At 37.1% G+C, this 12,637-nt stretch overlaps 2 protein-coding genes across 3 annotated transcripts; one reads left to right on the plus strand and one right to left on the minus strand.

Moving 5' to 3' along the window:
- Positions 1-1,830: 1,830 nt before the first annotated feature.
- Positions 1,831-4,783, minus strand: LOC114739040 (glucan endo-1,3-beta-glucosidase 1-like). Of its 2 annotated transcripts, XM_028927107.1 has the most exons (5): positions 4,709-4,775; positions 4,379-4,591; positions 3,034-4,302; positions 2,318-2,345; positions 1,831-2,228 (listed from the first exon to the last, which is right to left on the minus strand). In XM_028927107.1, the coding sequence occupies exons 2-5, from the start codon at positions 4,443-4,445 to the stop codon at positions 2,060-2,062; spliced, it is 1,533 nt and encodes a 510-aa protein (XP_028782940.1). In that variant the 5' UTR covers positions 4,446-4,591; positions 4,709-4,775; the 3' UTR covers positions 1,831-2,059. The 2 variants fall into 2 exon arrangements, with proteins under 2 accessions (XP_028782940.1, XP_028782939.1); XM_028927106.1 differs by having other exon boundaries at positions 4,379-4,783.
- A 3,725-nt stretch (positions 4,784-8,508) lies between these two features.
- LOC114739035 (L-ascorbate oxidase homolog) lies at positions 8,509-11,853 on the plus strand. Its single transcript, XM_028927101.1, has 8 exons — positions 8,509-8,646; positions 8,836-8,945; positions 9,372-9,642; positions 9,751-9,853; positions 9,942-10,287; positions 11,005-11,373; positions 11,467-11,545; positions 11,638-11,853. The coding sequence occupies exons 1-8, from the start codon at positions 8,509-8,511 to the stop codon at positions 11,851-11,853; spliced, it is 1,632 nt and encodes a 543-aa protein (XP_028782934.1).
- The last annotated feature ends 784 nt before the right edge of the window (positions 11,854-12,637 follow it).

A 12,637-nucleotide genomic window follows, 5' to 3' on the forward strand; every position in this document is an offset into this window, starting at 1 on the left:
TTTATAAACAAACTTACTTTTACCTAATCATAACCCAAACAACTTTTTATCAATTTCATTTTTCAAACTAGTTTCTCTGAACTCCAATCCAATCACATTTTAGCTTATCTAATTTAACTTTTACCCAACTTCACTTTTTCAAAAGCTACTTTTCTAATCGCCGGTGCAAACGGACCTATTGTTTGATATTAACGTTAGAGACATCGTGGTTATGGTAATTACTCGGCATTTTCCAAACATAAAAACATCGGGGACGGAGAAAGAATTTATTTCTTGCTCGCAAGGAAGCTAATCGGAAATATTTGTTGTGAATAGTTTTTTAATATTTGAACATTAACCATTTTTGTAAAATAAGAATCTAATCCCCGTGCATCATTCTGGTCAATGAATCTCAATTCTATTATTGTTCCATGCCAAGACTCGTTCTGGCAGTTTCTAGTAAAAAAAACAAAATCATTGCGTTCAGCTAATGCTAGTTGTTTTGGTTTATTTAAAAAAATTATTGGATTCACCGGTTCAGCTAGTGCTAAACTTGTTCGAATGTGATCCTTTCTTTTTTTGTTTTGGACCCTAGTTCGAATATGATCCCACTTATTAAGAACTTCGAATATTGTCAATGGTTTTTATGCGGAACCAAGTACGATTCTTTTGCATGGTCACAACCCCAAAAAAAAAAAAAAGAGTTATCATCCTTAGTCCTTACGGTGGTTGAGAGCAACGGGGATCCTTCCCTTTTTTTTTTTGGTCTTTTTGTCTTGGGGGGGGGGTGAGTGGGTGGTTGTGTTTGATTCTTAGATATTTCTATGACATGAACCATTTATAATTAAATGATACTCCCCCGGTCCTAATTATAAGACCCAATTGACTTATTTGAGGAGATTAAGGAAGTAAGTTAAGTTGGTTATTTATAATAAATAAGTGTTGTTATTCCTAAAATATCTTTGCTAATTAAGTATATTGGCTAAAACTATCATTATTAGAAGGATTATCTTGGAAAAAAAATACATAAATATAAGAGAGAAAATGGATTGGGTCTTATAATTAGGACCAAATAAAAAGTCAAATTGGGTCTTATAATAAGGACCGGAGGCGTATGAAACATGGGAGTATTTTGATAATTTTAAACCACCTTTTTTTAATAATTTGAGTTGTGTGGCGCTTAAGACTAATATTTCTTTTCTTTTTTTTAAATCACCGACTAGTACACCCCATTAACGGGGAAAAAGTATGTTCCAATGTTTTCCCTGGTCAAGTACTTATTATTGTCCCAACACAAATAATGAAAAAATTTGTTTGAGTTTGACTTATTTAATTTTATATTAATAAATAATAATATCACACCCACAAGCATATCAATTGGTTATTATCGTGAGGATGTCTTTTTAGCATCTTTTCAGGGGAGGAAAAGCTTTATTCTTTTGGATTGATGGTTCAACAGCATATCACCCGTTCTTTTTACCCAACACACAAAAGCACAGTTTTTTTAAGAAATAAAGCAAGTGATCGGTCATCTCAATATCTTCTCTTTTTACCTTTATTTGATTTAAGGTGAAGCAAACCCGTTCATTTCGATCACTTTACTTATTATTGCAATGTAATGATTACAGAAATATAAAGTTCAGAGTGGGAAGTATGTGCAACGGGCTTGTTTGCTGGTGAGTCATCATATAGATTTGATAAATACCATTGTTATTGTTGTAGTTTTGAAAATTAAGAATGTTTGGTGTGTAAGATAGCCAAGTCTCATGTTAACTAATTTAACTAGAATTCTTAATCTACTTAAATCAGTTAATTAAATTTTTAATTAAGAACCAGAGGAGCACTACATCATAAACCGAAAGTTAATCTGCCCTTCGTATTATTGTCCGTGTCTCATGTTACATGGTATGCTATAAGAGAAATCCACATGGTAATTAAATAAAACCCAACAACATATATATTACTGACCCTACTCTCCAAACCCCCAGGAAAATCTATGTTTCGGCCTACAAAAATTATTACTCTCAATAACTCTAGCCCTAAAAAAGAAATTGAATTATTTGGCGCTCTGATTGGCACATTACAAAAGGAATAATAAGAAGAAAGTGGGAAGTACAAAAACCAAGAAAATGTGCAAGCCTTGTTTAATAGCACTTAATCTGATACTCCTAAAGCTTCTTAACCTATTTCCTCCACTGCTCAACTGTGTAGAGTTCACCACTTGCTTTGTCTTGTTCGTCAAAGTTTTACTGCATAATACACAATCACACAGCAATCAATCTCTACACAGATTTTATCTCATTTACATATTCATTATATTAGTATGGTTGATTCTCACCTTCCTGGAAATAGACAGCTCCCGTGACCTGCAATGGTAGTCCCCAGAAGAACAGTTAAAAAGGGGGGGAAAACATTACTTGATCAGTAACAACAAAAGGGAAAACATAGAAATTTGAAAACTGTGGAGCCCATTTTGGTATGATTCACGCATTATCTCATGTAAGGTAGGCATACGCATATGATACTTGTATCAGGGTTGGAAGAAAGAAACAATACCGCCAGCAAGTGAATAATATTTAATATCATAAAATCTGACAACTAAATGAAGGAAATCTAGAAAACACAGTAAAGAATCTCTGCTAGTGTAATCCAACAAGACAGTGCAATTATCAGTCTTCTCTTATTTTCCATATTCACATCATAGTAGGACCAAAACTTGAGTGCCTCTCCAAGATTCTGTCGGTGCTTGAAGAAATTAAACTTCGTAGTTACTATAAACTTTTAACTAACATCCCTTTTCAAACCCAAACACAAAGTAAAATGAATTTCAAGTTTTAGAAAAGGTTCGATTTTGTTGCTCAGTTTTAGAACTAAGCAATGTTGTCTTTCAATTGGTGTGATGTTCGTCCCACGAGAGCAACTGATTTTGGCAATAAGTATTGGGGTCATTACTCATCATGAGCTCTCAAGTAGCATTTTAACAAGACATTATGATTGAGGATCAAGTTTGATAGCGAAATTCAAAGAAAGTTGAGATCTTGAAGAATCACTTACCGGGGTTAGTGGTTGTGATCATGGCGACTCCTTTGAAGTCACAGGACCCAGCAGCCTTGCCTTGATTCTGATAATAGCTATCAAACGCGTAAGAAGCATGATTCTTCACATTATTTGGATAATAACAGGCTTCCCCAGGTTGTATCTCCGAGCAATTTGCTCTTCCAGGTCCACACGCCCAATCCAGAGCCGCCTGCAATGTCTTCGAATCAACCCCATCCATGGCTACACAGTATGTCTGGTTCGTCGTATCGTTCGCCAGAAAAGACCCAATTCCCGACACATGAAGCAGATAAGCCGGCGTAGTGTTACCGTAAAACAAGCCCCAATTCGCCTCCGACAACGGTGGAGACCTCAAATCTTCGTTGAACAATTCGTATATATACACACTTGAAGTCGTTTCTGGGTGTAAAGGGGTCCCACTACGATCATAAACATGCTTGATTAGGTTGGAATTGTAGGTGTCTGCGTTGTCTTTTGTAGCGTAAGGTTCTTTGGAATCACCCTTTGAAGGCCACCCTGTTTCTGTGACCAAAACCACCACGTCTGTGACATTCAAATTCTTCATGGAGAAATAAGCAGCGTCAATCATGGCGTCTAGAACATTGGTATAGTGAAGCAGAGTATTGGGGTCGACCATTTCCTTGGATGGCGTCAACGGTTTAAACAATGAATTGTCCAGAGGAACCACCTTTCTGTTCTGCATAAACACATAGTAAGGGTACAAATTCATCATCAATGGCGAGCCGGTCTTGGAAAGAAACTGAAGCAGAGGAAGGATAACAGAGACGAGGCTTTGATTGAAGAAAGCTTGCGACGGAGGAAAAGGATCCAAAATGATCGAAGCAGCGTGAGGGGTGGAAATCGTGATCTGGTTATGGAGATTCGAAGCGACGAGGGCATCATAGAGGGACTGAATCGCGGGAAGAAGAATGGGGGCCGAAGAGGGTATGGTAGTCAGGACCTCGTCGCCGACGGAAATTCCGGTGACGAGAGTAGCGGGGTAGTAAGCGACGATGTTTCGCTTGATCCAGGAGATGGCAGTGGTGTTGGAAGATCCGATTGCGAGGAGCTGGTTGTTGGGTACGCCGACAACGACCCGAATATTAGTTCTAGCCAAAGCTTTGAGGGTGTCGGGGTCGGCATCGTACAGCCGAACATGGGTTATCTTCTGAAGTTGAAGAAAGGCGACGAGGTCGGACGGCGAAAGCAGATTCGAAACGTCAGTACCAATGTTAAAACCCACAAATGGCACGTTATCTTGGCGAGCTGCGAAACCCAGAAAGCAATTAAGAACAAGGGAATGATAAATTACAGAAAAGGATGAAGATTTCTCGGGAATTACCTCCAGATGAAATGGCAACAAGGAGGAGGAGGAGGAAGAAGAAGAAGATAAACTTAGAGTTTGCCATTGAACAGGAGATTCAGGTTGAGCTCCTCATCCTCTGCTTCTGGTTCAGCTACAGATGCAAGCATTATCTTCCAAAAAGCTTCCCTCTCCTTTCTGCTTCTTTATATTTTTGGGTACAAAAATGGGAGTGACAGTATATGCTGGTACCTGGTAGGTGGGTTTTTCGTGGTTTAGATCACTGAACTGTCTAAGCTGTACAGTGGGAAGATAGAAGAAGAGTGGAGAAGACACTAAAAAAGTAATCGCAATTGGCACCAGTTTTACGGCATGCTTGTGTGCTACAAGACACCCGTGTTTCTTGTGGCGTGGCTGTTTGAATTAGCCTCAGTTTGAAGCCCTCGACAATAATTTTAAAAAGGACAAGTCATGCCTGTTTCATTTTGCGTTGATATTTATTACTGGGAAAAAAGCAACAACGCGAATTTATTGTAATTGTTAATTAAGGGAGAAAAAAGTGGGGTTGGGGGTGGGTTGGCTTTACTAGTGGGAGGAGAAACAGGGCGGAAAAAGGTCGACTTTTTAAAAAAAAGATGATGAATTGCTGTAGAGGCTTTTCATTTATTGAAGAAGGTGCTCCAATGGCACTTGACCCTCCCTCCACAGTCCAGCCTGGCCCAGATCCTCACAGAGACGTTGCTTCTTTCCTTGCTGCATTCAACCTTCTGTTATGAAAAAAGTCTACTTATTTCAAACCTTTTCTTTTAAAAAAAAAACTTTTCTCATCATAAATCACCTCTTTTTTCTTATGCTGCCCAAGGTCTGTCCCTCTTTTTAAATTAAAAATTCAAGCAACTGTCAATCATCTTATAATCCAACAGCATGAAATTTTTATGGCAAAAAAAAAAAAAAAGCATGAAGTTTTCTCTTATTGGAGATGACCGAGTTGATATCACTTGTAATCTCAATATGTTGGCATCTATCCATATGAATTTCTTATAGATTTTTTAGCTCTTTTATTTTCACTTCAATTCTATCTCTAGCTGGTATTTCAAGTGTCACGCCCAGTTATCAGCAGTCAACCCGTAAAACATATGAATAAGGTCAACTCCCAACTTCCCAAGATCTAAGCATCTTCCTCCTCGGCATGTTCCCATATTGGTCATTGGCAATAATTTAATCAAACCGTTCAATCAGGAGAGGATACTCTGATTCTGGACTCCTACTGCTAAACAGACCACGTCGGCTTCACCAAGGAAACATTGCAAGTGAGCCGCACAGAACAAGCAACAACAAGACAATAATGTTCCCCGCAAAACACAGTTGGGCTTGGCTTGCTTGGCAATATTAGTGCTTATTTAAAATCACGTTAGTGAATATTGATCTGCTAGAAAGGAATCCCTCTGCATAATAACAAAAGTAGTCTTGACATGCTTGTATGTGCATGTAACAATTTTATTTATTAATATTACACCTGCTTCTTAATATAAGATCTAGTTGACAACTTTGAGGATATTAAAGAAGTTAAATAAATTACTTTAAATTATTATATTTATGATTTTTTTAAATTAATTTACTCAATTTACAAACTAATATATAATCTAATGATATATACAACTATTTTTTTAGAGATCATACAACATATGCTGAGTAATTTTTAAGTTTTTTTATTTTTTAAATTGGTTAATTGAGCCTTATATTAAGAATGGAATATTAAATAAGTCAAACTCAGAGAAAAATTTTATTATTTGTGGTGTTAATGTTAATAATAAGTATATACAAGGAAAAGAAAAGTTGGGTCCTTACCAGCAAGCCCAAAGCATGGCTCATCCAGACGAACGATTTCGGACCAAAAGGCCCAGAAGGCTTCTGCCCTATTCAATGGACGGTGTGGACCCAGTGGCTTCTTTGGCGAGGGGACGAGGCTTCTGAATATGGAGTGAGAATACACATTACTCCTCCACTGTACGTGGGAGCTACTTATAAAGTTGGTTTTGGGCGTATGGGCAAAAATATTTTAGAATATTAGATATATCACAAAATACTTTAAAATACCAAATAGATGTATCTGAAAAAATATTTTAGGATATTAGATACATTTTAACTTATAATTTTATGTTACATATAGAAATTTCAGGTAGATCATGTCAATATGTGATATTTATTAGAATTAAGTACTCCTCCGGTCCTAAATATAAGACCCTTATCCTAGTGTGTATAAGGGTCTTGCATTTAGAACCGGAGGAGTAATTGATTTAACTTTTTTCAATTTATCTAAATTAATTAACTGGCTTTTGCATCAAAGACTAAAGACAGTAAGAGTAGGATGAGTTACAAGAGACCCAATGGTTTCTTAGCAATGGCAAATATCACCTGGAAAATAAGGAGAATGAATTGAAAAGGGGTCTTATAAGGAGCCACATTAAAGCTTTTGGTTTTTGGAATGAGAGATGGGCAAGAAGTAACTGCGTAAGGCAGTGAGGGCATGGGCATGTGACAATGAAGGTATATGAGTCACTTTGGATGTGTTTTTATTGATTTGGTCTTTCATAGTAATTTCATATTTTAAGGCATTTTAGGCTAAATATTCTTATATTTTCCTTGTTCAACATGATTCTCCCAATCATCTAATTAAGTTATATAGGGACCAGTTTAAAAATTAAATGTAAATGAAAAATATGAAATAAATAATCAAACTTCTCTGATTAATATTAATATTAACTGATATAGTGGAACTAAACTGCTTTCTGACTAATCATTTAAAAAAAATAAAAGTAAAAACACTTTGGGACAAGCTTTCTGATCACTAGAACTTTAAAACCTGGATATTATATTAATAAAAAGAGCTAATTAATTAGTTTTTTCCGGGGTTTTTTCCCCCATGAAGAGACAAGAACCTAATGACAAAGACGATTAGTGCCGCTAATGGGGTCATAATGACACGACTGACCAAGTGAAACTCGAAAGATATATTATATGTTAATGGCCATAATTTATCACTAATTATGAATGAAAAATGTCAGATGCCCGTGAGCCGCACACTGCTTCATTAATTTCGATATACATTAATAAACAAGAAAACCATTTTCATCAACTCCGCTTAATAGGATCACACTAAGATGGTACAACCTCGGCCAGACAGCCTATGATCCGTGACCATTGAGACGTGTGCCCTTTTTCACAGGTGCTCTTCTTTGCCCAGATTATTTAATTATTATACTACTGTTTATTTTTAATATAAGATCTTATTTAATTTTTATTTTTAATCATAAATATAAAATCTTAATTTATTTTGTTTTTTATGTTTATTCATTTTTGTCCAAAATAGTATTTTTAATAATCATAATTTTAGCTAGTAAAGTTGATTAGCAATGATATTTTAGAAAAGATAATACATATTTATTATAAATAATTAACTTAACTAATTTTATTAATTTACTTAAAATAGTCAACTAGTTCTTATATTTAGGATTGAAAGTAGTATATTACAAAGACTATCTTAAAAAAAATAGATAAATATAAGAAACAAAATAGATTGAAATCTTATATTTAAAACCAAAATAAAAAAAAAATCTTATGCTAAGAATCAAAGGAAGTATTAATTAGTGTGGTCTTGATGTGGCTTGGCAAATAAAAATCATGTTATTCATGTCCTCTAAATAACTTGATTCATTATAATTTTCTTATCATAGATATAAACGTGTAGATTATACAATTACAAAAAAATATACAAAAAGACGAAATTACCAGCTTCAACATATCGTGTTAAATTTAATAATACAAGCCCAGGATCTGAACTTGTGTTCCCCCCTTACATTAACATGTGACTGTTCCTTCACCTGAAGAGCCAACTGACAACTCTTCCCATACAAAACCACTACGCACTTTCCCTGAAACAACATAAGCAAAACAAAAAGTTCGAGTTTTTTAAGGTACATAATCCCTCTAGAGGTTTAGCCTTTCATAGGACTGGGAGTGACTGACTGAGTGCGGGGCCTTTTTATTAGGCTTCATATTTTGCTCTACACACATTCTGTTCCATACCCATTTGCCCAAACAACTAAAGTTCCCTCCTTTCTTTGCACACAGACATTCCTTTGACAAAAAGGCAAGTGTCTGAGATCAGAATGAGAGCTAGCAATGTCGTTACAGTTCTCATTCTTGCTATGTTTCTTGTCAATGGCGTCAACTCTGAAGACCCTTATAGATTCCTCACTTGGAAGATCACGTACGGCGACATTTACCCTCTGGGTGTGAAGCAACGGGTATGTACTTGCATTATTGTTCTGTCTCATTCATTCCCTTTCTTCTACCTTTCTGAAGACTTCCTATATTTTTGTGGAGAAGGGAACTATTTTTCCTTTCGTGTGTGCTGAACAGATTGATAGGTGTTCTTGGTTCAATATTCAAATATTTGGGATTCAATGTTCTTTGCTTTGGCTTAAATCTTGCAGGGGATCTTGATTAATGGCCAATTCCCTGGGCCTCAACTAGATGCGGTCACAAATGATAACTTGGTGATCCGCGTCTACAACTACCTCCCAGAACCATTCCTCATTTCATGGTACATCACATTCCTATTTTTACCTTGTGTTTTTCTCTTTGTTTCCTTTTGATCCTCTGCCCTGGCATTCTAGAAACAGAGCTTTCTGCAAAAGTGAGATGCGGGGAATAGAATGTAAATGCTGATAATATTCACGAGATACCATCTTTTTGTTGATCACGTGAACTTACCCTCGGATACGTAAATTTTCAGAGGCCTTATATAAGTTGACCTCTTTAATTATTTTGGAGGTTGATGTGGTGATTAAATACAATAATCTCGATTAGCAGCTTATTAGAAGAAAAAGCGTAGGCAGAAACTATCATCTATCAGATATAAAAGCTAAATCTCTTTAACTATAGTTGTAAATTTGCAAACTTAAAGAGATTCATTGAAGTGAATGATTTAGTTGAATGAAGCTGGAGATATGGGTTGCAAATTGTGCAGGAATGGGTTGCAGCACAGGAGGAACTCTTGGCAGGATGGTGTTTCTGGAACGAACTGTCCAATCCCACCAGGGAAGAACTTCACATACATTATGAGAACTAAAGATCAGATAGGAAGCTTCTTCTACTTCCCTTCTCTGCAAATGCATAAAGCTGCCGGAGGATTCGGAAGCATCAGAATCTGGAGCCGTCCTAGGATTCCTGTCCCATTCCCTCCTCCTTCGGGCGACTTCACCATACTCGCTGGAGATTGGTTCAAGAGAGACCACCATGTAATTCAAACAAACACACACCTTTGCATCGTTATCACTCTCTTCGTCCTCTTCCATGCTTCATACTTGATACTTATGCGTTGTCCCTCTCTGCTATATATATTGCAGAGACTGAGAAGAATGCTAGCGAATGGCCATCACCTTCCCTTCCCAGATGGTCTGCTCATTAACGGACGCGGGTGGAATGAAATCACATTCACTGTTGAGCAAGGTAAATTCATGTGTTAACCACAAGTGACTCTCTCTCTCTCTCTATATATATATATCATGTGGTGGTGATTATAACATGGTATGTGCAGGGAAGACATACAGATTCAGGATATCAAATGTGGGGTTGACGACGTCCATAAACCTGAGAATCCAAGGGCACAATATGAAACTCGTGGAGGTCGAAGGGACTCATACAATTCAGCAGACGTATTCTTCACTTGACATCCATTTAGGGCAGTCCTACTCAGTTCTGGTGACGGCTGACCAACCTGCCCGGGACTATTACATAGCCGTGTCTACCAGATTTACCAGGAGGGTGCTAAAAAATACAGCCATTCTTCACTATAGCAATTCACATACTAAAGCATCTGGTCCTTTTCCTCCAGGACCAACCCTGGATATTGCTTCTTCTCTCTCTCAGGCCAGAACTATCAGGTACTCTCCCAACTCCTTAAATCACTTTTGCATTTACTAATATTTCAAGCCCTATGCTCTTTGGGATTGTTTTGTGATTTTTGTGATTTTGAAACGATATGCATGATTGGCCATTTCCCTTAGAAACTAATTTCTTAGTCCCAAAACGATTTGATTAGCCGAATCCACAAGAAATTTTCTGAATGTAATACTAAATTACTATTGCTAATGATTTCGATCCAAAGGCAAATACTGATGATGAGTATTTGGGCCCTCTACCTAAGCCTGACCCCTTTCTATTAATATCTAATTCTCGTTTGGATATGCAAAAAATTAAACAAAGGGGAATCACATGGAGCCCAATAATATTTGCGGAGAAGGATTAAATAATTAACTAACAGGTGTTGACTCTGGCTAATAAAGCACAAAGTCTTAACTTGGGATCTGTATGAATGCTCAAAATATTTTTGAGAGAATTATTTTTAATTAGGACCAACAATACTCGAATATGGTCCACTTAAATAGTCATATTAAAAAAATTGAAAGAAACATTGCATGAGAAAAGTCAGATTTTTTATGACACTCTTTGTATTTTAATATGTATTATTAATATTGATAAAGATAATATTTTATTTTTAAAAATAAATAAAAATGGAATTTATGTTGTTCCATCACAAATTTGCCCGTCTGCTTTGATTTGTCTCCTTCCCTCTGACGCGGGGCTCGAACTCAAACCAGGCAAAACCTTACGGCAAGTGGGCCGAGACCAAACCCCCAGGGTTCATACCACTATGGACTGATCAAACCGTCTCGAACCATCGTCTTCGCAAACTCTGCTCCTCACATCAACGGCAAGCAAAGGTATGCCGTCAACGGCGTCTCATACGTTGAACCTGACACCCCTCTCAAGCTGGCCGACTACTTCAACATCCCCGGCGTCTTCACCGTCGGAAGCATCCCCTCCTACCCAGCCGGCGGCGGGAACGCCTACCTTCAAACTTCAGTTTTGGGCGCAAACTACCATGAATTCGCAGAGATCGTGTTCCAGAACTGGGAAAACTCCCTTCAGTCATGGCACATCGATGGCTATTCCTTCTTCGTCGTAGGGTACGTAGGCCCTTCCATGTTTCACCTTCTGTACATTTATCTGTATCGAAATGTCTGACATTTTTATGAGCAATATGGAAAATATACATACAGGTTCGGTAGTGGACAGTGGACAGCTGCAAGTAGAGCGGGTTACAATCTGAGAGACGCTGTTGCGAGATGCACCACTCAGGTAATTAAAGATGGGGGCTTTAATTAATTTCCATTAATATGTGATTTGTGTACGTGTGATATAGCAGAAGGGAATTGGATGATAATAATCAGGTGTACCCGAGGTCATGGACAGCGATCTACGTGGCACTGGACAACGTGGGAATGTGGAACATAAGATCAGAGAATTGGGGGAGGCAGTACCTGGGACAACAATTGTATCTGAGAGTGTACACATCGTCTAAGTCATGGAGGGACGAATATCCCATCCCAAAGAACGCACTTCTCTGTGGCAGGGCAAGAGGTCGACGCACTAGGCCTTTACTTTGATTAACCACAGCTGCACAGTACTTAGTTATCCTTTTATTAAGAATTCGAATCTTTGATTCGCTACGTTGTAATCGGATGACATTAGGCCTTTATAATTTAGCATTAGTTACTCATTGAGCTCAGCTTGAGCTCCGGCCAGTTTATTATTGATTTGTGTGTTCGAGTCCAATTTTTTATTGGACGATGCAGCATGTCTGCTATTTTATCAGATTATGGTTGAATTAAGAAAATTGTAGCCGATGGTGTGATACTGCTATACGTAATTGTTCCAGTCGCAAGTTTTTTGCTGAAGGATATCAAACACTTCACTTGATCCACTCCTTATTATTACCTGTCAATGTACGGAATCTCATATACTAAATGATGTCTTATAATTAGAACTAGAAGTGGTATATTCTTTCTATTTCACTTCAAAATTCAAAGTGATTATATCAAATTTGCAAAGAAGCTGATCAACGTGTGGACTGGACGGGTATCCCGAGATATTTTGAACTGTTTGGACTTTCGTTATATAACCAGCACGGTTTTGATTTTGGCATTGTTGATAAAACAATTTTAAAATCAAAGACATCAACGGAAAGAGAAGTTAATTCTTTTTTTTATATGGAACTGCAGTAGTTTTTAAGATAAATCTCAAGTGTTAAATATTCTTGTTCGCCAAATAAATTGTTAAATAATTCTTAATTGTCTAGTAACCCCAAGCAAAGTGACTAGCCGCATACGGAAAATTTTTTATTTCTCTCACACCAATCATCAGAAATAGCTTCAATTTCTTGCTCTAAGT

This window comes from Neltuma alba, unplaced genomic scaffold (assembly GCF_004799145.2).
Source record: "Neltuma alba isolate B1F8T4 unplaced genomic scaffold, ASM479914v2 tig00013746_pilon, whole genome shotgun sequence".
NCBI lineage: Eukaryota > Viridiplantae > Streptophyta > Magnoliopsida > Fabales > Fabaceae > Neltuma > Neltuma alba.